General features: G+C 41.2%; 1 protein-coding gene across 2 annotated transcripts in view; it reads left to right on the forward strand.

The window, feature by feature from the left end:
• Positions 1-22,891, forward strand: part of CHMP3 (charged multivesicular body protein 3) — a 113,859-nt gene extending 90,968 nt beyond the window's left edge. For both annotated transcript variants that reach the window (XM_027621137.1, XM_027621135.1), the window contains 4 exons: positions 3,502-3,681; positions 18,251-18,372; positions 21,036-21,150; positions 22,279-22,891. In XM_027621137.1, the coding sequence (XP_027476938.1) occupies positions 3,502-3,681; positions 18,251-18,372; positions 21,036-21,150; positions 22,279-22,427 (566 nt within the window). In that variant the 3' untranslated portion in view covers positions 22,428-22,891. The remainder of the gene's footprint in view (positions 1-3,501; positions 3,682-18,250; positions 18,373-21,035; positions 21,151-22,278) is intronic.
• The last annotated feature ends 2,824 nt before the right edge of the window (positions 22,892-25,715 follow it).

Below are 25,715 nucleotides of genomic sequence, written 5' to 3' on the forward strand. Positions count from 1 at the left end.
CTTTGTTACTAATGAATAGAAATGCAGCCAATTTCTGTGTATTATATCCTGCAGTGTTACTGAATTCATTTATTATTTCAAAGAAGGAATTGTTAAGCAAAAAGGAACCAGAACTTAAAGATTTGGCATAGTCTCAATCTGTACGTATTGCAGAAAATGAGAAAGCATGTTTGGAAGAAGACAACAAGGGTATGGATGACCAGCTGTTTGGTAAAGGGATTAGAATGTGCGTTAACCGTGGACTTCTTCAGCGACTCCAGCAATATCACTGCCAATTTGAACTGAAGGAAATGGATACAGGTCAGAATGAAGGAAGGCTGTCAGACTTAGATTCTACAGGACAGGACGATAAACAAACCATTAGCCTTTGAACCTGCACTATTTTTCAAGGAAAGAATGTTCCAAAAGCTGATTCAGAGATCATCAGGGCTACCATCTTGGTTCTAGTAATCCAGACTGCCTCCAGTCAAAGCCATAAAGAAGGACTGCTGGCAGGGCCCTGGTGGTGTGACCCCCCTGCCTAGCAGACCCTCAGGTTGGGTGGGGCCTCCACAGAAAGCCACAGCATTGTGGTGCTCCACCAAAACATGGGGGTGATATTGCCCCCTCAGTGGGTCTGGAAGTCAGAGCATTGAGTCAAAGAGGATTATTCTTAAATCTTAAGATCTTGTGGAATTTGCCTTGCTAGGTTTTGGAATTGCTTGGGACCGTCACCTCTTCCTTCTTTCCTTTTTCTCCCTTTTGGAATGAAAATGTCTATCTTATGCCAGTCATATATTCGTAGCTGGAGAGGAATTTTGCTTCAGGATCAATCATACCTTGAGTCTCACCCATATCTGATTTAGATGTTTATTGATTGATTATTTTTCTAGTATAGCTGACACAATGTTACAATTAGTTTCAGGTGTAAGGTTTAGATGATATTTAGATGAGACTTTGGACTTTAGAAGTTAAAATTGATGCTGGAACGAGTTAACACTTTTGAGGTAGTTGGGATGGAATGAATACATTTTGCATTTAGAAGGACATAAATTTGGGTGGAGGCAGAATGCTATGGACTGAATGTTTGTATCTCTTGGCCATGTGAGGATACAGCAAGAAAGTATCCATCTGCAAACCACGAAACAGGCTCTCAGCAGGAACCAGATTGGTTGTTGGCACCTTGATCTTAGACCTTCCAGCCTCCAGAACTGTCAAATAAATTTATGTTGTTTAAGCCACCCAGTCTATGGTAATATAGGTATGTACACAAAAGATTTGAAAGGGCTTCCAAGAGATATTTGTACACTTATGTTCATAGCATCATTATTCACAATAGCTCAGAGTTCAGAGCAACCCAAATGTCTGTTGATGGATGAAGGATGAATGGATAAACAAAATTTGGTATTTGGCATATACATGCAATGGAGTATTATTCAGTTTTAGAAAGAAAAGAAATTCTGATACATGCAACAATATGGATGAACCTTAAGGATGTTCTGTTAAGTGAAATAAGCTAGTCACAAAAAGACAATCTATGATTCTATTTATATAAGGTACCTAGAGTAGTCATTCATAAAGGCAGAAAGTAGAATGGTGGTTACCAGGGGCTGGTGAGAGGAGGGAATGGAGTGTTATTGTTTAATGGGTGTGAGTTTCAGGTGTCTTGTTGTTTTTGCCACGAAAAGTGTTTCCATATGGTCCGGGGCTTGGGCGAGGGCTCCAGGTGGCTGTAGGGAGAGGCTCAGGCAGAACCCCAGACACCAGAGGGGGCAAGAAGGGCCCTTCAAAGGCTGCTAGGCTCTGCAGGCTTTTAGTCTTACACGAGCCTTTTGAAGAGATCCTCACCCAGCCTTGTGGCTGGCTGGCCTGTGGAGGTGAGTTAAGTGGTCGCCATCTTCTTGACAAGTGTCACCTCCCTATCTAGGAAGCAGTTCTCGAAGAAGTGGAGGTCTGCATGGGCAGAAGCCGGGGCTTGCAGATGCCAAAGGGCATGGTTCAGGTTTTTCTCCAGGGGCATGGTGTTTTCTGTGGTATCCAGGACCTTGCCCCACTCATCTTGGGGTGGCTTCTGCACCTCCTGGAAGAGGGCACTGGTTCTGCATCTTAAAGAGATGCTTGGTGCCCACTTGTGGAAGAAGTGGCCCACTCCCTGCTGAGCCACATCATAGCGGTTGAAATAGAAGCTGAGGAGAGAGGTAGGTATAGGAGGCCTGCAGGTGAATGTTGACCAGGAGGTTGACAGCGGAATAATTCTTATGAATCACAGACCCTCAGTGGAATAATTCTGACCAATCTAGGCACTCATGATTGATGGCAGTAAAGAGCTAAGATCGAAATAATGGTGTTGGCTGGTCCCCTAGGTGGAGGATGGCTGAGAGACGATTCCAAAGATTGCAACTAGAAAGGTGGTCGGAGGCTGTTCTGTCCACACGCTGTTGGAGCAAGAGACAGATCCCCGCCACCCTGGGCACATTGCCTGAGTTTCAGTTTTGAAGGTTATAAGGAGTTCTGGAGAGCGATGGTGGTGATGGTTCACAATAATAATGTATTTAATAAGCTGTGCACTTAAAAATTGTTAAGATGGAAAATTTATGTTATGTGTGTTTTACCACAATAAAAATCTCTCTAGTGTTCATAAAACACATAATATAGACCTATCTAACCTCTGGTTGATGATGTTTTGATACTTTTAATATGGTTGGGTTTTCCTTAAGTTGGAGGATTTTATAAATCATTAATAAATGTAGAGATTATACTCCCATAATCGTGAGAACCCTATTGATTATTAGAGCAAGCTCTGGAATATATTCATTTACAGTATTTTTAAAGTTCCTTAGTACCAGTACCAACAAATGCCCTTACCAAAGCAGTTTTGAAATTTTGCCTAATTATAGTAGGATTTACTTTTAAGTTACTTTAATTTTAATTTTCATTTTCTGGAAAAAATGAAAACCCTATTACATTAATTTAATTTTTATTTATTTATTTTTTTCCCCAATTTATTTATTTATTTATTTATTTATTTATTTTGAAGATTTTATTTATTTCTTTGACAGAGAGAGACACAGCGAGAGAGGGAACACAAGCAGGAGGAGTGGGAGAGGGAGAAGCAGTCTTCCTGCAGAGCAGGGAGCCCGACGCGGGGCTTGATCCCAGGACCCCGGGATTATGACCTGAGCCGAAGGCAGACGCTTAACGACTGAGCCACCCAGGCGCCCCTAATTTTTATTTATTTATTTATTTATTTATTTAATTTTGTTTGTATCTTCCTCTCTGTTTTCCTTTTATTTTTAATTTTTTTAAAGATTTTATTTTTAAGAACTCTCTACACCTAACATGGGGCTCAAACTCACAAACCTGAGATCCAAAGTTGCACGCTCCACTGACTGAGCCAGCCAGCTGCCCCTGTTTTCCTTTTAATAGACACACTTAGGTCACCATAAGAACAGATGTGAGTGCCAATACATCTCCTGGTTTACCTTTAATTTTTTGGTGTTTTGTGTTATGTTCTAAATTTAGATATCCAAAGAGAAGAAGAAAAAGTGAAACGGTCAGTGAAAGATGCTGCCAAGAAGGGTCAGAAGGACGTCTGTGTGGTTCTAGCCAAGGAGATGATCAGGTCAAGGAAGGCTGTGAGCAAGCTCTATGCTTCCAAAGCTCACATGAACTCTGTGCTCATGGGGATGAAGAACCAGCTGGGTAAGAGAGCAGTTACCTTATAGCTTCCTCATTAATGCTGATGCTCTTGCTCTTGTTAACCAGTACTGGCTGGTTTCCTCGAGTAGGAAAAACAGTCTCAGCTCTGGTTTTTATTCTTTATATTGTCTTCGTTGGGGTGTTACATAAATGCAAAATATAATTATCACTATCATTTTAGGATTCATTTTCTTTTGTCAGAGTTGTTATAATAATGGCAAAATATGCATATTAATCTCCTTTACTTAGAATATTTTCCCTCATGTGAACAGTGTTGTAAAGTGACCTGAGCGTTGAATCATGTGAGTTAAGAAGTGCATTAGAGGAGGAGGAAGAATGTTCACCCCATCTGGGTACAGACCACCCTAGGCAGAATTTTAAAATAGTCCACGTTTGTCTTTGGCTTTCACACCACCTCCTTTTCTGCCTTGTCTCTAGCTGCCTACCTAATGCTTCCTTACATCTTAGGAATCTGTAGACTATGTAATGGGTATTCAGCACACATGTGAATTATCAGTTTAATTCCTAAAAATATGTTATAATATTTAAAATAACCATAATTAAGTTTTCTTTTGTTGTCCAGTATAATACCGTTGTGATCTTTTAATGAGTCAGTCTTCAGGTCAGTGGCAGCTTGAGTCATAGGTTAAATTTTACAACCAGTTGGTTTCTTGTTTTAAATTAAGAAGTCCTAACTCAGAAGTATCATTCCTTGAGAATGGCAGCAAGTGACTGTCAGATATTTAGACTTGAGTACTGACTCAGGAATTACAGTGAAATTTTTCACTAAGGAATGTTTTCAGCTCTCTGTCAGATACGACACTGATGATATATCACACTCAAAAGCTAGGAGGCTTGACTATTTCAGTTTAGAGGCTCGTGCCAAATGAGTACCTAATCCATTATTTGGTTGTGTTTGGCTCTGAAGGTATTCCTTTGTGTTCAATGTTAACATTTAGATGTAGTTGTTAAAAATGCCTAGTAATGAATATATCATCAGTTTCTTTCTCCAGATACTGAAGATACTAATAATGGATTGGGAAGGACCAAAAAAAAAAAAACCCCAACCATACCACATCATCTTAACTTTTAAAATCTGTTATTTCAGCCCTAAGTAATTACACACACACACACACACATATATATATACACATTCTTTAAATACTGGCTATGTAATCTAGATATGTGCCTTTCAAGAAGCCAGAGTACCATAGAGTACCGGGAAGAAATAATCTAATCTTAACCTGTCAGTTTGGAAGCTTAAGTATCCTCTTGCCTTTCACAGCCAGCAAGGAGGGTTTTATATTTACTTCTTATTCTTTCTGCAACATGCTGTAAGGGTAAGATACATGTTCAGTTGACCGTGAACTTACTTTAAAATTTTTCAGGGGACGCCTGGGTGGCTCAGTCGTTAAGCGTCTGCCTTTGGCTCAGGTCATGATCCCAGCGTCCTGGGATTGAGCCCCGCATCGGGCTCCCTGCTCTGCAGGAAGCCTGCTTCTCCCTCTCCCACTCCCCCTGCTTGTGTTCCCTCTCTCGCTGTGTCTCTGTCAAATAAATAAAATCTTTAAAAAAAATTTTTTTTTCAGTATTTAACTGAATCAACATTAGAAAACATCTAGCTTACTCTGCTCCCCCACTTCTCCCATGAATAAAGCACTGTATTGCGCAGCCTCTTTCGTTTCCCCAGTTGCAAAGATAAAAGTACACCGGATAATATAGTAGATGCTTGGGTACCTGTCACCCAGAATCAATAAAATTTGACATCTTATTATATTTGCTTCAGTTTTATGTTATAGAAGAAGCCGGATTACTAAAGTTGAAGCTCCTTTAATATGCCTTCCCCAGTTCCAGTCCCTTCTCCCTCACCCTCCCCATGGGTAACCGCTGTCATGAATCTTAAAACGTGTAGAAATGTTATTATACTATATATACCATTCTGCATTGTTTTTTTCCATTTATCATTGTGTTTTTGAAGTATACCGATAATGATACATTTTTAAACTACTGGATGGGATGTATCACATTTTTTTCCTTCTCCCATTAATGGACATTTAGGTTGTTTTTAATTTTTGCTATTACAGTGCTGCTGTGAATGTCTTTTCACTTTCGCACATGCATTAAGGTTTCTTTAGGACAGTTATATACTCGGAAGTGGAATTGTTGGGTTAAAAATAACTGTTTAAATTTTGGTAGAATTGCAAAATTGCTATCCAAAGACGCTTTACTAATTTACATTCCCACCAGCTGTGGATGAGAGTTCTTTTTTCCATACCTTTTCACCAACCTTTGTCAAACTTTGTAATTTTTGAGAAATGTTACCTTGTTAATAGCAGATAACATTTCTCAGAGAACTAGTGTACTTGATCAGGGTCTTCTGTTCACCTTTTCTTTCTGCGTACTAATTCCTAAAAACCTTTTCAAACAGTTACAGCTCACAAGTAATATGCCTGAAAAATCTCTTCTTCTGTAGCATGTTCTTTCAGTAGTAAATGTAATGAAAGCTCTCGTATGTACTGTTGAGAAGTCAGAAGCTTGTTATCCTTTATCCACCCATAATAATATATCTTACCATTGGTTTCAAATATATATTGTTGTGGTTTTATCACACCCAAAAAGTAAAATATCTGCTGTTTGGTCTTTAAATGTCAAAGTGCTCCAAAGCTCCGTTCTAGATCCCTTGCTGTTTTCCATGTTCTCTGTCCCCCAGGTGACCTCACCTAACCTTGTTCCTCCAGATGTTGCTTTCCACATTTTTATCTGCAAGCCCAACTTTGTCGCCTAGTGTATGGGTGGCATCCCCACTTCCGTCTTAGTGGGCATGTCACAGTTGCCGTGCCTGCACGGAAATCTTGGCTGGTCGTAGCTCAGCAGTACCCACACCTCCTCCCTGCCTCTTCCGCTGGGAACCCAAGACCTCGCACGCTTTCGTCTGTGAGTGATCCCACGTGGATCCCCGGAGACGGGGCTTCTGTCCCTTCTCTTCCCCGCTCTCCTAGTTCTTGGGTGTGTTCATGTGATCACTTCCTTGTCATTTTGATTTCTGTTTCTTTCTGGAAGCAAAAGATTTTAGTTGTCAGATTTCCCAGACTGATCCTTAAATTTTCTTAACCTTTCCTGTTTTCCATTTTGAAAATTGTAATAGCACCTTCCTCATAGGGGAGGTGTGAGGCTTGTTCAGCGCCTGGCACGTGGTGAGTGCTGTATATGTGGGTTCAGAATATCACTGCCATTGATTTTGTCACTGTGTTTTCCTTACTGAGAAATTTCCTCCACTTTATTTTCCATTTCTTTTCTTGAATTCTTTATTTTGGCTGTCTTAATTTTATTTACAGAAAAGCGTTCTCTGATCTTTTTTTTTTTAAGATTTTATTTATTTGACAGAGACACAGCGAGAGAGGGAACACAAGCAGGGGAGTGGGGGAGGGAGAAGCAGGCTTCCCGCGGAGCAGGGAGCCCGATGTGGGGCTCGATGTGGGGCTCGATCCCAGGACCCGGGAATCACGACCTGAGCCGAAGGCAGACACTTAACGACTGAGCCACCGAGGCGCCCCTCTCTGATCTTTTTTTTTTTAATCATCCTGTTCTTATTTCATGAACACAATTTTTTCCTCATATCGACAGTCTTCTTTCTGAAATGTTCTAGTGTTCCTTGAACTGTTTCTCAGAGCTCCTTCTCTCCACCTCTTTCTTCCCTCTGTCTCCTCTTTTCTTAAGGAAGAAAGGGAGAGGGAGAAGAGAGTGGGGAGGCTGGATTAAGTGTAGGCTGTGTCAGGACCTTCCCCAGTCTTCTCAGGCAAATAGACTAAGCTACAAAGAGTGAAATGATAATGCATTTAATAAATGCATTTTTTTTTAGCCCCTGTTATATGCCGGATATATTGCTGGGCACAGGGGATGAAATAATCAACAGTACAGGCACAGTCATTGCCCTCTAGAGTATGGGGTGGAAAGCAAATAATCAGATAAATTTAACAAAAATAAAAATACCTAATAAATAATAAATTTAAGAAGTGGATGTCCTGCAAATTTGTGATAAGCACCAGGGGACTGTTCATGTGATCAAGGGAACTGCAGTCAGCGATGGCTCCTTTCAGGGACTGATGGTACCTGATGGAGGACGTGGGTGGTGGGGGGATGGGGGCGGGGACGACCAGACTGCCAGAAAGCCCTGGGGCCAAAAAGAACTGTGCACTTAAAGCACTGAAGGAAGTTCTGGGCGGTCGGGGTGCCGGAGAGCAAGGGGGAGGGATGGCCAGAGAGGCTGAGCAGGAAGGTGAAGAAGACGGCTTTTACAGCTGTTAGCAGAGCAAAGGTTTTCAGAGACAAGTTCCGGTTGAGACAGGCGGTAGTGATGGCGCAGATAATATGCAAGGGGAGTTCAGAGGAAAAGTATTTTGGGGAGAATTGGAGTCCTCTCAGTTGATTGGTTAGGGTGTACAAAGGCACAGGTGAAATATTTCAGGCTGTGTTCAGCAAACAGCACTTGATTCCATTTGACAAGAGCACATTAAGGGGGGCAGTGGGAGGTAAAGCTCCAAAGGTAATTTGGAGTCAGTTTGGTAAGTTAAACTGAGGAGCTGTCATTCATCTTGTAGGCAGTGGAGAGCCGCGGCCCCCTGCGAGCCCAGCCTGCAGTGTGCGAGGGCCTGGCACGGTGGGCTGGTGGGCAGGGGGACCCGAGCCCCCACGGCAGGCAGGGCCTGAGTAGCTCAGTCCGACGGGATGCAGTGGGAGAGGACGCTGGGAAGACCCAGTCTGGATACAGACTAAATGGATGTAGTGAAGGTATAAATAAGCTGGAAATGCTCTAAGCCCTTGAGCCTGAAGAATGCAGGGCCATTAAAAGACACTGGAAACCCAGGCGAAGGAAGAGGCTTTGAAGAGAGAACGGAGATTCTGTTTGGGGCTGACCAGATTGACTCCAGCAGGATCGCCCTGCTTCCCTAGCACCCAAGCACAATGCCTGTAGGAGGAACCCCCAGGGAGGGTTGTTGAAAGGGTCTATAGTAGGATGTTCCTGTTGGCAAATTAATAAATACAGCGGAGAAGGTAACTGAAGGTGGCATCAAGGACAGGGCAGGAGGGAGGAGTCTACATTTTGGAATAGAAAAGAAATTAGGAATACTGTACTGAGAGTTCCTGCGACATTAGGGTCTTGCCCTCGATGTCCGCCCCCCCTTCCACCCCCAGCCTGCTGCTGCTTGGAAAAGCCACCATTTGATGAAGTCGTTTTCCTTAAGATGTTTCTTCAGTTAAAATGCAGATGTCCTTGGAAGGGTAATATGTTAAACCTCGTCAGCTATTAATACATTGTCATGGTTAGATGCTTTCCAAGTGATCGCTTTCTGACAGCAGCTTCTTGCAGAATAAGACAGATGATGAATATGCTTTAATTGGGGGAGTAAATTAAGAGAGAGGTTCAAAGGTGGGGCAGGAAAAAGAATTGCCGTGCGATCCAGAAATTCCATCTCTAAAAGAATCGAAAGCAGGGACTCAAACAGATATTTGTACATCCACGTTCATTGTCACATTACTGACAGGCAAAAGGTAAAGGTAACCCAAGTGTCCATTGAAGGATGAATGGATAAACAAAATGTGGTGTGTACACACAATGGAATATTATTCAGCCTTAACTTAAAAAGGAAGGAAATGCTGACACGTTGTTACAATGTGGATGAACCCTGAAGGCATTATACTAAGTGTAATAGGCCTGTCACGAAAGGACAGGTGGCAACTCTATGATGTCACTTGCGTGGGGTACCTAGAACAGTCAGATCCGTAGAGACAGAGAGTACAGTGGTGGTTGCCCGGAGTTGGAAGGAGGGGAAATGGGACATTGAGCGTTTAATGGAGATAGAATTTCAGTTTGGGAAGATGAAAAAAGTTCTAGAGACGGTGGTGACGATTGCACAACGGTGTGAATGTGACACTTAAAAATGGTTAAAACAGTAAATTTTATGTTATGCATATTTTGTCACAGTAAAAATAAAGGTGGGCCAGGCCTGGATGCTGAGCCATTGTGGAGTCCTGGAGGCAGGGACTGAAAGGGAGCTCTGAGCCCGTGGGTAGTTGGGCAGAGTGGCCAGAGGAGCAAGAAAGGCAATGAAGAGAGGGTCAGGCTAGGGCAGCCCCTCTGCCTAGGGACCTGTTCCGATCTCCTTCTGCGGCCTCTTTGTTTCCTTGCTTTGATTGGAGCACTTGCAAGTGAGTTTGCAAAGTATGGATCTTTGAGGTGAAACATAGCGTTTGTGAAATTTAAACTGATGTTGAATCAGAAATTTTTAAAAGTTACGCAGGCTTACTGTAAAAAAAAATACTGCGTAAATATATAGAATAAAAAGTAAGTGTTCACCAATTCCCTTGTTTTGGCCTCAGCTCTCTCCACCAGTAAGTACTGTTACAGCGCCATCTGGAGTGTCGGGCAGTTTGCTTTGTTTTCTAATAGTGTGTCATTTTATATATAAATGACATGTATATATAATGACATACTGTTCTTACATACATAAACATATAATTACACGTATTACATACAATGGGCAGTACAGTAATAGATATGCATACATACATATTTCTTACACAGGTCTCCAAGTCCAAGCCCATAAATAAACACATAGGGACAGACTTTTCCCTTTATTTGGCATTTAATGTTTAATGTGATCCAGCATATACAAGATAAAAATTCAATTTCTGTAAGATTTGCTGAACAATAATAATCTTCTAGGGGCACCTGGGTGGCTCAGTTGGTTAAGCGACTGCCTTCAGCTTAGGTCATGATCCTGGAGTCCTGGGATCGAGTCCCACATCGGGCTCCCTGCTCGGCGGGGAGTCTGCTTCTCCCTCTGACCCTCTTCCCTCTTGTACTCTCTATCTCTCATTCTCTCTCTCTCTCAAATAAATAAATAAAATCTTTAAAAAAATAATCTTCTAAAATATGTATCTGTGTTATGTATTGTCCATGTGTTTATTCAGTGGTTTTAAATGTTTTCCTTCAAAACTTCCACAAATTCAAAATCTGTAGAGCAAATTGTCTTTTTCAGATGAAATATTTTTCCTTTGCACAAACAAAATACAGTAATATAAATTTTTAAAAGTGTAAAAACATACCTCCCTAACAAATTGATTGCTTCTGTTTGTTTCCTTTTTAATTTTAGTTATTGTTGATATGAATACTTCTTTTACTGAGCTGTGAGTGTACAAGAACATATAATTGACATTAAGTGAATGACACGACATAGTTGTCCTAGAATTTTCAAGGTCCTGTCTGTAGCAAGCTGGATCATCAGAAAGCCACATTTTCATCCCTCTTACCTTTGCTTCTCACAGAAATGCCTTTCCTGAGCTATATGTACATAGTATTCCTTTGCTTGTTTTTTTGATGGAAAAGAGACAGCTATATGAAGACTATTTCTATAACTTCTATACAATTACTGGTATAGTCAGTGAAGATTGGGGTATGAAATTTCTGTTAGAACCCAGTGCTGGAAAAAAATGATCTTTCCCAGTGAAACAGTATGCTTCTACCAGCCTCCTTACCAAGGCTCAGAACACAGTTAGCCTTTGTGCCCCAGCTGTTGAGATGCTAAAGCTAAATTTATTTTCAGTTGCAGTGGCTCTGCCAGCCTAAGTCAGTGATCCCCAGCACAGGGCAGTTTTGCCCTTCAGGGGACATTTGACAGTGTCTGGAGACATTTTGGGTTGTCACAATTGGAGGATGGGGGAAAGGCTACTTGCATGTGGTGGGTAGAAGCCAGGGATGCTGCTAAACACTTAGAATGCATAAAACAGTCACCTACGGCAGAGTTATCCAGCCCAAACCATTCAGCAGTGCCACTGTTGAGAAACTTAGGCCTACATTTGTGGAGTCAACTCACCCTTGTTAGCTTTTCTATTTATTTTTTTTTTAAGATTTATTTATTAGAAACAGAGATAGCAACAGGGATAGTGAGAGAGAGCACAAGCAGGGAGGAGAGGGAGGAGCAGGCTTCCCGCTGAGCAGGGAGCCCGATGGATGCAGGGCTCGATCCCAGGACCCGGGACCATGACCTGAGCTGAAGGCAGACGCTTAACCGACTGAGCCATCCAGGAGTCCCGCTTCTCTATTTATTTTATCATACCTGCTAATGCAATGTCTTTGTAATAAACCATTTCAAATTATTTTTTCAAGTGGTAGCATATAAATTATAAATAAACTGGATTTTAAATTTTTAAAAGTTTCCCAAAGGTGCATGGTGCCAATAATTTTTAATGCCTGTAATTCTCTTTCATGGCCTTTGGTTGAGTTTCCCATGTTATAGAATGTGTACTGTCTCCTTTTCCTTTTAATTTTTATCTTTTTGTTCTTTATTTCTTATTATGTATCAGATGTTTCTTATAAATCATTTATCTTTTAACTCTTTTTCTGTACCCTACTATAAGGAAGAAGTATCTTACTCTCTTCAAAGATTATTTTTGAGGCTTGAATGTTTTTGTCACTTCTCTGAGCTTTCACTTGTCGTTATTGTGAAATACTGTAAGATTCCATATTTTCTCAAAATTGTATTCATTCTGTTTGTGATTGCCATGTTTGAATTGGCTTTTAAAAATCATGGTCCGTCCAGTTTGTGAGTGGACAGACTCACTTGCTTCCCTGGGCCCTCAATATCAAGGAGCTGCAGAATTTTGGTGTTGATGCCATTTTTTAATATTTATTTTAATTTCCTTTTCTGTTTTTTAAATTTAACTGTAATTTCCACAAGAACCTATGATACGTAGAGTTTTGTGCTTTTGTTGCTTTTATCACTGGTGTCAAATTCTTTTCAGAATATCTACATTAGTTTTTGCATTGCTGATTATGAAGTGAAGCCTGTATTTAGCTACTTTTGTTTCCGTCTTTGGTTATTGTAGTAGTATTCATAGCAGAACTTGTATTTTTTGTGTATATCTTTTTTAGCAGGCAGGCATGGGAATATATTATTGCTTTATTTTTATATATTCTTTAATGTTTATTTGAGAGAGAGTGTGTTTGAGAGAGAGAGAGAGAGAACATGAACAGGGGCAGAGGGAGAGGGAGAAGTAGACTCCCCACTGAGCAGGGAGCCTGACTAGGGGCTCGATCCCAGGACCCTGGGATCATGACCTGAGCTGAAGGCAGATGCTTAACCAACTGAGCCACCCCAACGCCCCCTATCTATATTGTTTTCCAAGGGTTTTTTTTTTTTTTTTTTTTAAGATTTTATTTATTGGACAGAGAGAGCGAGCCAGGGAGCACAAGCAGAGGGAATGGCAGAGGGAGAGGGAGAAGCAGGCTCCCCACTGAGCAGGGAGCCCGATGTGGGGCTCAGTCCCAGTACCCTGGGATCATGACCTGAGCCAAAGGCAGACGCTTAACGACTGAGTCACTCAGGTGCCCCATGAGGGTTTTTAATTAAGGTTTTTATTTTGAGATAATTGTAGATTCACATACATGCAGTTATGAGAAGTAATATACGGAGATTGTGTGTACCCTTTGCCAATTTTCCCCAATTATAGTACAATATCCCAACCAGGATATTGGCATTGATATAGTCAAGCTGAAGAATGTTTTCAGTTTCCATCTCTACAAGGATAGGATCCCTAATGTTGTCATTTTATAACCACACCTACCCATCTAATCTCTGGCATCTCCCTCCCTGCCCATCTCTGGCAACCACTGATCTGTTCTCCATTTTATAATTTTATCATTTCAGGAATGTTATATAAATGGAATCAGTATATAACCTCTTGGGATTGATTTTTTTTTCCCCCCACTTAGTGTAATTCTCTGGAAATTAACTCAGGGTTTGCCTGTATCAGTAGTTCATTCCTTTTTTATTGCTGAGTAGTATTCCATGGTATTCGGATGTACCACAGTTTAACCATTCACCTATTGAAGGACTTCTGGGTTGTTTCCAGTTATCAGATATTTTGAGTAAAGCTGCTCTAAAAGTATACAGGTTTTTGCAAGAACATAAATCGTTTCTCTGAGCCAGAAGCCCAATAGAACAGTTGCTGGGTTTTATGGTTGTATATAAGGAACTGTTGTCCAGAGTGGTGGTACATTTTAAATCCCACATGCCAGCGTATGAGTGATCCAGTTTTTCTGCATCCTCCACAACATTTGGTAGTGTCACTATTTTTTATTTTGGCAGTTCTGATAGGTGTGTGGAGCTGATCGTGGTTTTAATTTGCATTTCCCTAGTGGCAGATGAGTAGGAATATTTTTTTCATGTGCTTACTTGCCAGCCATATCTCCTCTTTGGTGAAATGACACTTCTCCACTTTTTTGTATGTTAGAAATTTCCACAGTGAAATGCTAAAAGATTAATCCTTTAAATACTTCAGTGTTTTTTATGTCTATTTCTGGGTTTTAAATGCTTTTTTTGGTTTTTATGTTTATTTCTGGGTTTTAGTTTCTTCTCTGAGATCATTTGATCTGTTATTGTCACTAATATGTAGCCATTTTATGTCTGTAATTGAAAACTTGGGGAGAACTACTTTCTGTTTGTTGAAGTCCCTCCCCTTCCTTTTGCCATATGAAATTGATTTTATTTCTATAAAAAATGTTCTGGAATTTTTATAGTCAGTACGAAAAAGGAAACATTTCTGACTTAAATATGTCATTATATGTAGAAACACTTGAGCCTTTTGGGGCGCCTGGGTGGCTCAGTCGGTTAAGCGTCTGCCTTTGGCTCAGGTCGTGATCCCAGGGTGCTGGGACCTAGCCCCCGCATCGGGCTCCCTGCTCAGCGGGAAGCCTGCTTCTCCCTCTCCCACTCCCCCTGCTTGTGTTCCCTCTCTCGCCGTGTCTCTCTCTGTCAAATAAATAAAATCTTAAAATATATATATATGTGTGTGTATATATATATATATATATATAAAGATATATATTATATATATATAGATATCTATATATCTATATATATAAAGAATATGTATATATATATATATATATAAAGAAGCACTTGAATCTTTTTTAACCACCTCAGTGTTGTTTGCTATTAAGACATGAATATGTTTAACATTTTTTTAAAGTCATATTTGAATATTATAGTTTTCCTTGTGTCTTCTGAGTTCATTTGTTGCTTTCTTAAACAAATATTTGAGTGTCAGCTGTGTCAGGCACAATGCTAGGCACTGGGAGTAAAATCATGAGTCCACTTCAAATAAAAAAAGAAATCTTGTCCTCTCTTGGGCAAGCACGTATTACCAGAATGATAACCTTAATGAGAAGAAGATTCGATGATCCTTGCATAAGGATGACATACAAATTCATGTAGCATACCATTAAAAGAAAAGAAAATCTATCCATCAAGTCCCCACTCTAGAGAGCTATTAGCAGGGGCCTGCACTGCACATTGAGGGAGGAGCAATGTGCAGAGACCCCCACAGCAGGAGGAGCCTGGAACACTGGAAGAGCAGTGGAAGGCCTCACAGTGGGCTGGGGAGAGGCTAGCAGAAAGAGCTACAACCAGAAATGCTTATTTCATGACCCCTTCTGTGTGACTTTGATCTTTCTAATTTTAGATGTCAGCTAGTTTTTATAATGCTAGCTTATTAATGTTTTCTGTATTGTTTTAACCTTTTGGAGTTTTTTTTCTTCTTTAGAGAGCACGTGCGCGTAAGCGCATGTGAGTGGGGTGGGGGGCAGAGGGGAAAGGGAGAGAGAGAATCTTAAGCAGGCTCCATGCCCCCCTGCTTAACTGAGCCACCCAGGTGCCCCATAGATTCTTTTGTTATTGTGAAATATATACATAGCTAAAAATCCTGTGTTCTGCCTCTTTACCCCTTCCTCCCCCAGCCCCTGGCAACCACTGATCTTTTTACTGCCTCCCTAGTTTTGCCTTTTCCAGAATGTCATATGGTTGGAATCATACAGTGTGTAAGCCTTTTATTTATTTATTTATTTATTTATTTTTTATTTATTTATTAAGATTGATTTTATTTATTTGACAGAGACAGGCAGGGGGAGTGGGAGAGGGAGAAGCAGGCTTCCCGCCGAGCAGGGAGTCCGATGTGGGGCTCAATCCCAGGACCCTGGGATCATGACCTGAGCTGAAGGCAGACGCTTAACGACTGAGCCACCCAGGTGCCCCGTGTGTAAGCCTTTCAGATTGGCTTCTTTCATTTAGTAATATGCATGTAAGTTTCCTTCATTTTTTTAATGGCTTGCGAGTTCATTTCTTTTTAGTGCTGAATTTAGTGCTCCATTGTCTGTATGTACCATACTTTATCCATTATTGCTCACTTTAAAGCAACATCTTGGTTGCTTCTAAGTTTTGGCAGTTACAAAGAAAGCTTCTAACCTGCAGGTTTTTGTGTAGACATGTGTTTCAGCTCATTTGGGTAAATACCAAGGAGTACAGTTGTTGGATCATATAGTAAGAATATGTCTGGTTTTGTAAGAAATTGCCAAATTGTCTTCCAGAGTGGCTGTACTACCATTTTGCATTCCCACCAGCAATGAAGTAGAGCTCCTATATAGTTCCACATCCTCGCCAGCATTGAGTGTTGTCAGTGTTTTTGGATTTTGACAATTTTAATACATGTGTAGTGGTATTTGTTTGTTTTAATTTGCAGTTCCCTAATGACATATTGATTATCTTTTCATGTGGGTTTTGGTGGTTGTGTTTTGGTTTGCTTTTTGTTTTTGTTTTTTGGTGAGGTATCTGTTTAGGTCTTTTGCCCATTTTTAATTGGGTTCGTTTTCTTATTGTTGAGTTTTAAGAGTTCTTTGCATACTTTGGATAACAGTCCTTAGATATGTTTTTTGCAGATATTTTCTTCCAGCTTATGGCTTATCTTCTCATTCTCTTGTAGGGGTGACTATTTTTATTATAAAATAATTTTTATCTGCCTCACCTGCTTCTTTCCTTGTGGAATATAGAAAGTACATCTTAATCTAGTTTTTTATTTTTCTCTGTATACATATCTTCTTTGAGTTTCCATTGTAGCACATACATATATTTTTGGCCTTTTAAAAATCCACTTACCCCAATCTTGATCGGTTATCAAATTAAATTTTTTGGAATTAGTTTTATTTCTAAGTTTATTTTTGCTTCCTCTTTTCCCCACTATATTGACTCTTCCCTTTCTTGTTCAACAATTGGAAATTTATACCTCTTTCAAAGTACAACTGTTTTAGTATTTTAACACTTGTCACACCATTTTTTTCTGTCTCCCATCTTTTTGTTTTTACTAATTCAGCTTAAAAAAGTTTATTGAACACGTCACATTCAGGCACACACTCTGGTATAGACTCAGGATCGAAATTAGGATAAAACATGGGCCTGTGTAAACATCAAACATTATAGTTCAAAAAGAACTATATGGAATTAGCTTTATTTTTGCCCTTCTTCTCATCACTTACCTTTTTACAATAATCAATAGTAACTTTAATATTTTAGAACTTTTTTGTACCATTATAATGGCATATATAATTATTTCATACAGATTCTTGGTATTTCTGCTAAAATTATAATAATGTTCATCTTTTTTAAAGATTTTATTTATTTTTTGACAGACAGCAAGAGAGGGGACACAAGCAGGGGGAGTTGGAGAGGGAGAAGCAGGCTTCCCGCAGAGCAGGGAGCCCGATGCGGGGCTCGATCCCAGGATCCCGGGATCATGACCTGAGCTGAAGGCAGACTCTCAATGACTGAGCCATCCAGGTGCCCCAATAATCTTAATAAATAGATCAATATTTGTTTTCCATTCTAATGTTAAGGGAAATGAAGTATTCTCTGCAACTACAAACTTCCTGACTCCTTTGGAAAAATCATAAAATTATGTGTATGTTAGACAGTCATTTCCTGGTCACTCTTGTTTCCTCGCCTCTCGTCTTTAGCTGTGAAAGCTGTTGTTCAATCGCTCAGAACTTTAAGTGTCATGAAGTTCCAGAACAGATTTGGAGGGGTGCTAAATCTGTTTTGACATGTTAAAGATGTGTGTGTGGCCGGGGGGCAGGGCAGAGGGATGATCAGTTGCTATTATCGTGATTTCTTAGCATATATAGTATTGATATGATCAAACAAAAATGTTTCCTTAACAAGGAACAGTAACCACCATACTGCAACACATAGACTCACTGTGTATCTTATCTCGATTTCTCTCATTTTCCTGAGGACCAGTGACAGGTCTCTCACAGAGCAGTCGCCATCCATAAGCTGGTGTATGGGGAGCACTAATTGGGTATCCTAAAGTATTGAATTTTCCACTGTGGCCTGGCAAGGTCTAGAGCTGTTCCTCCCATGTGTGACTTGTCTTGGGTGTCATAGTCATTCCTAGCTGACTTCTTCCTTCAAGATCCAGATGCATGCCTTCAGGCCGCTTTCTAGATCAGCCGGTTTCTGTGCATGCTCAGAGAATGTGTACCTATTGTAGCCAAAGTCACATACAATTTGGAAAAGTCAGTCTCTTGGTCAACTAGCCCAGTAATGTAGTCTGCCAGTTCATAAATAGCTTTGGGAGTCCACCTATTACTGTTCTCTTTTATAAGAATACCTTATGACTGTTACTCTTTATACCAATTCTGCGTCACATTGTGTTAAACAGTCCTGTTACTTTTCCCTCTCAGCGGTTTTGCGAGTGGCTGGTTCCCTGCAGAAGAGCACAGAAGTGATGAAGGCCATGCAGAGTCTTGTGAAGATCCCAGAAATCCAGGCCACCATGAGGGAACTATCCAAAGAGATGATGAAGGTGACCTGGGGCCACCCCTGCATCCCATTCCTAGCAGTCACTCCCAGCAGATGGCAGGGGGCTAGGGCCAGGGGTGGGCAGGAATGAATGGACCACTGTTGCCAGACATAAATGATTTTGAAGACAGAGGAGCAGCTCTTAACACTGGTTGAAACCGTCTGAGCTGACCAGAGCAGAGGCTGGGTCAGATTGCCAGTGTCCCAGGATCAGGGCCTAGAAAGGTCTTCTGCTGGTAGCCTTCAGACAGGGATAAGCCTCAGGAGAACACTGTTACTGAGCCCCTGCAGCTGTCCTATAGAGTCCTCCTGGTGATCCTGGAGGGAGCTGGATTTTTACCCCATTTTACACAGGAGGAAATCGAGTCTTCAGGTTGCCAGGTAATTAACCTAAGTGACCTTGGCAGTAAGTGACAGATCTGGGGTTGGAACACACATGTCTGACCTTAACTGCCTGAGCTGTGTTAGAGGTGGTGATAGTAAGTTCCTCAGACAGGTGTGTTTCTCACTTTGGACTTGTGACCTGAGAGCCAACATTGTACACCTCAGATTCTTATATATTAGCTTATGTATAGGAATTGCCTTTCTTCTTCCTGGGGAATTTCATTTATGAACTTGAATTCTGTGTGGGGCTTTAGGGCGTGGGAGAGAGGAACGGGAGAAAATTGATGGAACAACAACATATAATGCCCAGAACCCAGGTCTTTGGCACGAGAAGTGTTTGGGCAGTAGTAGGGAGGAAATGGGGTCAGGAGTGTGTGTCCTTTAAAAGTGGTGTGTGGATCTTTTTTCCCAAGTTGTGATGACTGTCCATGTAGAACTGGATAAAAAGGTAATTCTTAGAATGACCTTAGGCCTGCTCATTCTAACTTATGTAGCCACCAGAATCTGAGGGGAAGACCTTTTTAGAATCTGGGGTCTTTTCCACAATGGTTTCTGAATGCTGAAAGGAATATAGATTGGGAGGAAGACTTGCATGTAATACATAATATTTACTGAACTCATTCCAGGATACATCCCCAAGTACAAACTGAAGCCTCTGGTAGGGGCCCAGCTCCTTGAGGGCAGGGACATGATGTTAGTCCTTCCGTTTGTTCCCAGACCCTGGCCTGTTGTGTGGCACAGAGCAGGCATTTGATGAATGGTTGCTGAGTGAATAAGTGAATAAATGAGTGAATGACTTCTACCTCCAGGATGTGGAAGGCTATTACAGTCAGGATTCCAGTAGGCTCTTTTAGCCAGTTACAGAGCATGTCCTGAACCTCCTCTACGGTAGCCTCCAACAGTAAGATGACATCCATTCATTCAGGTCAGAAGGCTCCACCTGCGTGAATTGAATTTGTTTCTTTGTAAATTTAGGTTGGGAGGAAAGGATCTGAGAGTGGGTAGAATATGGTTGTTAGTCTGATTCATGTCATTAAGACATGAAAAGCAGGCAGGAGAGAGGGCTTGCTTTACATCTGATGCCATCAGCATGGCCGTGCCTTGCTAAGTGCCCTGCTAAGTGTGGGGGAGCCAGGGCCAGAGCTGCCACAAGTGCCCCTCTGCTCCTTGAACTCCTGGATTAAGGTACGAAGCAAGGGACTCAGCTCTTGCAAGTGGCAAAGCAATTAGGATTTTTCTCTTCTGGCAGCTTCTCAGAAGCCTGAACCCATACTTTCCTTCTGCCTCTCAGTCCTTTCCCATCTCTTCTACCCAGGGATACTAGGGGCCTCTTTCTGTCACTGGAGGGTGCTGTTAGGAACTTTTGCTTCAAAACCAAACAAAAAACAGTCAGTAGGGTCTTACTTGGGAAGACTGTGGGTCCGGCTTGTGTTGGGCAGTGTTGGAGAACGATTTTCTTGTGCCCCATGTTGAGGACAAAGGAGGCTGAGTGGCTGGCTTCAAGCCAGGCACGGGGCTTCCAGTAGAGTCTGGGCGTTACCTTGTTGGGTCCAGAAACCTTCTTATCAGTTCTCTCAGGAATGGAGGATCGGTCTTTGGTGAATTGTTTGATCCTTGCCAGAACCCCTTGGACTGGCCCTGTACCAGCAGGTGTAACCTGGACACGCTAAGTACTCTTCAGGCCTTTTCAGGGTTCCATAGAACCCCATCTGCTTTTAGTACTTGTTATCATAGTATCTACGAAGGCTCCACTCCATTTTCTTTTTTTTAAGATTTTATTTATTTATTTGACAGAGAGAGATTGAGAGCACAAGCAGGAGGAGGGGCTGTGGGAGAGGGAGAAGCAGGCTCCCTGCTAAGCAGAGAGCCCGATGCAGGGCTCAGTCTCAGGACCCTGGGATCATGACCTGAGCCGAAGGCAGACGCTTAACCGACTGAGCCACCCAGGCGCCCCAGGACACATGCTTCCTGGGAGAGCTCAGAGCACGCTCGTTTTCAGTAGGTTGTTTCCCAAGTGCTGTCATTACAATCTGGGTTACTATGTGAGGCTCTGCTGAGAGGGGGCCCCCACCAGCCCTGGTGCTGAATATGGAAAACAATTTCCCTGTGGCCTTTGCCTTTCTTCAGAGAGGAGAGACAGCATCAGTGTTTCTAGTGGCCATCTGTCTAGGTATTAGCCCTCAGAAGGGTGGTTTGGACTTGGAGACACTAGAGCTTGGGTGGAACTGGACCCACAGAGGAGTCTCTGGGGAACAGATTTGATGTGATTTGTTCTGTCTTTAGGCTGGCATCATAGAGGAAATGTTAGAGGACACTTTTGAAAGCATGGATGATCAGGAAGAAATGGAGGAAGCCGCAGAAATGGAAATTGACAAAATTCTGTTTGAAATCACAGCAGGTATGGCCCTGAGATTCTTCCTCTTTCTCCCCTCCCTTTGTGGTCATTCTTCTTGCAGTCACTAAGTTATCTGGTAGCTTTTTCTTTAGGACTCTCTTACTTCTACATTTTTTAGACTATAAAGTTAGTTCTTGAAAAATAAACACAATATCCATAACATCTTTTTAAAAACTCCTAGAGTTTTCAAAATGGTAAGAGAAGCACTGCTCTCACAACACTGCCGTTGGGAGCTTACATTGGTATAGACTTTCTTGAAAGCAGTTTGGCGATAGCTGTCAAAAGCCCTGGACCTAATAGATTGATTTCTGGGAGTTTATTCTGTAATTGAGGATGTGATGAAAGATTTAATTCAAGGATGTCTGTAGTAGCATTATCATATTGAAAAGTTTGAAACAAGCTAAATGCCTAATGATAGAGTATTGGTTGTATTGTGTTATATCTGTTTTAATGGAATACTTTATAGCTGTGGTAATGTGGAAATACATTCACTGACATGGAAAGATGTCCACAATATAATGTGTGAGAAAAGCCTCGTTACTGCAGTCCATACTTTTGTGTAAAAACCAGGCCTATAGAAAAAGTCTGGAAAGGGAACAAACAAAAAATAATAGTTATCTCTGAAAATTGATGAGGTTTTAAACTTTATTTTTACTTCTGGATATTGGGTCTTAGGCTTAATAAAAAAAATAGTGACATTTAGTTTTTATCTGTTTGTTTTAAAATTGTTTCTTTGTTTTAAAACTATTGGGAGAAAGACTAGTTGCTCCAGGAAAACATTTTGTGAAGGTTTAGAAACAATTTAGTTTGACTGAGAGACATTTAACATCTTCATCTTAACACTTAACATCTTGAAAATGAAGTATTCAGTAGTGTTTAGGAATTTAGACTAAATAAGAGTGTCAGAACCAAAATTCTAAAAACCAGAATCCTCAGTTATTGTAACCTTGGTCTCATGACAAGCTGGTGTTTGCATATTTGTCATAGTGAGCAAAACCTCATGCAAACAGCTCGTTTTATTGCCCCTTTTCTGTTTCTTGTTGGACTCTTCCAGGCACGAAAAGCAGAGAAGGATGAGGGACCACTTCTTTAAAATGATACGTGGCTAATTTATTTGCTGTTTCTTTTCAGGGGCCTTGGGCAAAGCACCTAGTAAAGTGACTGACGCCCTTCCAGAGCCTGAACCTCCAGGAGCGATGGCGGCATCCGAGGAGGAGGAGGAGGAGGAGGAGGAGGCCCTGGAGGCCATGCAGTCCCGTCTGGCCACACTCCGCAGCTAGGGGCCGCCCCGCTGGGCCCTCGGGCTCTTTTCCGGCCCACCTGCCAGGAGCGGGTACACTCCTCTGAAGCAGCACCATTTTATGTACCTCTTGCACTACACCTCTAAATGAGGCACTGCATTCTGAGAAGGTTCTCTGCTCCTATCTTTTCACTCTTTGCAGAGGTTTTGGGATCTCAACAGGATTGTCCTTGAGAGTGGGGTTATAAATGCATCATTTTCAGGGGTATAAATAGAAGTATCTTTTGGGGGGGAGGGCAAAGGAATCTGTCTTCTCACAATGCATCATTTTCAGGAATATAAACAGAAGTATCTTTTGGAGGAAAAGGCAAAGGAATCTGTCTTCTCCTGAAGCACTTCTGAGGATAGAGTTGACTGCCTGAATGTTGAGGACTCTGCCTTTTTTTGTCCCTAAAACACTATTATATAAAATGGATTTTAATAAATTTCTGCTTTAACACTGGGTCTCATTGTAGATTGTCATGTGCAGTGAATTTTCAAAACAAGACTGTTTTGCAGTCTCAAATTACATGTTGACCTTGGAAGGGGAGGAAGTGCAACAGCCAGGTGTATGGGCCGCGGAAGCTCAGCACAAGAGGCTTCCGCTCTGAGGACACTGTTCTGCAGCCTTCCCAGATGCGGTGTGGGAGCCACACTTCTGCTTTCTGTCATCTGTTTACAACCAAAAGGATCCTCGAGAATTGTGACTCCTTGTCCTGTTGTCTGGATGGCTGTATTATGTCCTAACAGGTGTGTGCATGTAGTTTTCCTCACTCTCCTTCCCAATGCAAGCTGGCCCCAGAGCAGACCGCTGTGAGATTAGGATTCTCTCATCCTCTGATTGCTTCTGCTGCTGCTGCTGCTGCTGTTGTTCACCTCATTCGGGTAAATACCAAGGAGCACAGTTGCTGGATCACTGGTAAGACTATGTCTGCTTTTGTAAGGAACTGCCAAACTGTCTTCCAAAGTGGCTGTGCCATTTTGCTTTCCCACCAGCCATGACTGAGAGTTCCTAATTCTCCACATCCTCGCGAGTAGTTGATGTTATCAGTGTTTTGGATTTTGACCATTCTAACAGGTATGTAGTAGTAGCTCACTGTTGTTTTAATTTGCAATTCCCTAGTGATTTATGATGCTTAACATTTTTTCATGTGCTTTTTTTGTCATCTCTATATCTTTTTTGGTGAGGTGTTTAGGTCTTTTGCCCATTTTTAATTGGATGGTTCATTTTCTTATTGTTGAGTTTGAAGAGCTCTTTGCATAGTTTGGTAATAGTTCTTTCTCAGATGTGTCTTTTATGAAGATTTTTCTCCCAGTTGTGGCTTGTCTTCTCACTCCTTCACATTATCTTTCACAGAGCAGTTTTCAAATTAAATGAAGTCCAGCATCCCAGTGATTTCTTTCATGATCATGCCTTTGGTGTTAGATCTTAAGTCATGGTCATATCCATGGTCATCTAGATTTTCTCCTGTGTTAATCTCCTAAGAATTTTGTGTTTTACATTTAGGTTTTGATCCATTTTGATTTAATTCTTGTAAAGTGCTTAAGGTCTGTGTCTGGATTATTATTTTTTTTTTTTTGCATGTTCCAGCACGATTTGCTGAAAAGACCATCTTTGTTGCATTATATTGTCCTTACTCCTTTTTTAAAGATCAGTTGACTGTATTTATGTGGGCCTGTTTCAAGCTGTCAGTTCCGTTCCATTGATGTGTTTGCCTCTTTTATCACCAATACCACACTGTCTTAATTGCTGTACCTTTATAGTAAGTCTTGAAGTCAGAGAGCATCAGTCCTTCAACTTTGTTCTTCAATACTGTGTTGGCTATTTTGGGTCTTTTGCCTATCCATATAAATTTTAGAATTCATTTGTCAATATCCACAAACTAATTTGCTGTGATTTTGATTGGGATTGCTTTGAATCTATAAATCAACTTGAGACAAACTGACATAGATAGGATATAGTTTCATAATTGCATTTATCTGGCTCGTTTATTCACAGGATGCTCATAATCACTGAGCATTTTTGTCTTATGTGGATAATCAAAATTTATTCAGGTGGATGGATGGACAGAATATTTACAACCACTCTTCCAGCCATTCACATAAAATGATCTAAATGTAGGGTTGGTTTGTTTTCATTGTTTGGCGAGGTCCTGTTTTCTCCATTCCTGCTTTCAGGTTAAGGAAAGAGCATTGTTGGCTTATTATCATGTCCTGTAGTCCATTTTCCCTCAGTATTCTTTTGGGCATCATTGGAAACAAGGAGAGTTAGATACTGTCCTGGCCCTGGAAGGTCCACAATCTAGGAAGGGAAATAATGGTGTAAATACCTGCAGTAAAAGTTCTCCTCTATCCTCAGCCTCTCAACTTAGGTCCAGCACTAGCAGCACCAGCTACCACTCTCTCCACCTTAACTACACACTGAATCTACTTGGTGCCCTAAAAAAAATAATCCATGTCAACAGTACTCGAAATAACATCCCACACCACCAATCCATTTTTTTTTTTTGGTTTGGAAATAAATATAGCTTACTCTAAAAATAACTATCCAGCTTGTGATGATCACTCACCATTTCCCTCTAGACAGGTTGTGACCTCCCTTTCCCCATCCCTCCCCACTCTCCCCATGTTGTCCATCATGCCTTGCTGAAGCACTTACCACTTGTACTGCTCACATGACCTTAGGCCTCCTGGTCATATATTTCCGTGTCTGTCTCAGAACTTCTGGAGAGGAGGGGTTATGACCCATATTTATTCCTAAATAGTACTAACCATGCCTGCCCTCTGGACCTCTTCCTGCCACCCAACTCCCAGCTGAAGAACTAGGACCACTTTTCTTGTCCTACTGTAGTGACACATTCTTCAAATGCTAATTGTCAATAGGAAAGGCTCTTACATGAAATGGGAAATTTTTGGTTCAAATAAACATAAAGCAGGTTTCTTTACAACTTTTCAGAGCCTTTCATATGCTTTTCCCAAATTTACTCAACCAAAACAGTTTTCTTTTGAGATGCCAGAAACAGCATTTCCTTAGCCACTGAAACCTTTTCAGAAATGCAAATCTAAACCACAGTAGGGAAATACCTTTTTTTAAGCTAATGAATTTCTCTTCTACATGTAATTAATTAGTTTTAAAAAATATGGAGTGACATCAGCAAAATGGTGGAGTAGACAGCTCCATACACCCATACCTCCAGAGAAACATTTTAAAAAGTACCAGAAACTGGGGCGCCTGGGTGGCTCAGTCGTTGGGCGTCTGCCTTCAGCTCAGGTCATGATCCCAGGGTTC

The sequence above is a fragment of the Zalophus californianus genome, chromosome 8 (genome assembly GCF_009762305.2).
Source record: "Zalophus californianus isolate mZalCal1 chromosome 8, mZalCal1.pri.v2, whole genome shotgun sequence".
Lineage (NCBI taxonomy): Eukaryota > Metazoa > Chordata > Mammalia > Carnivora > Otariidae > Zalophus > Zalophus californianus.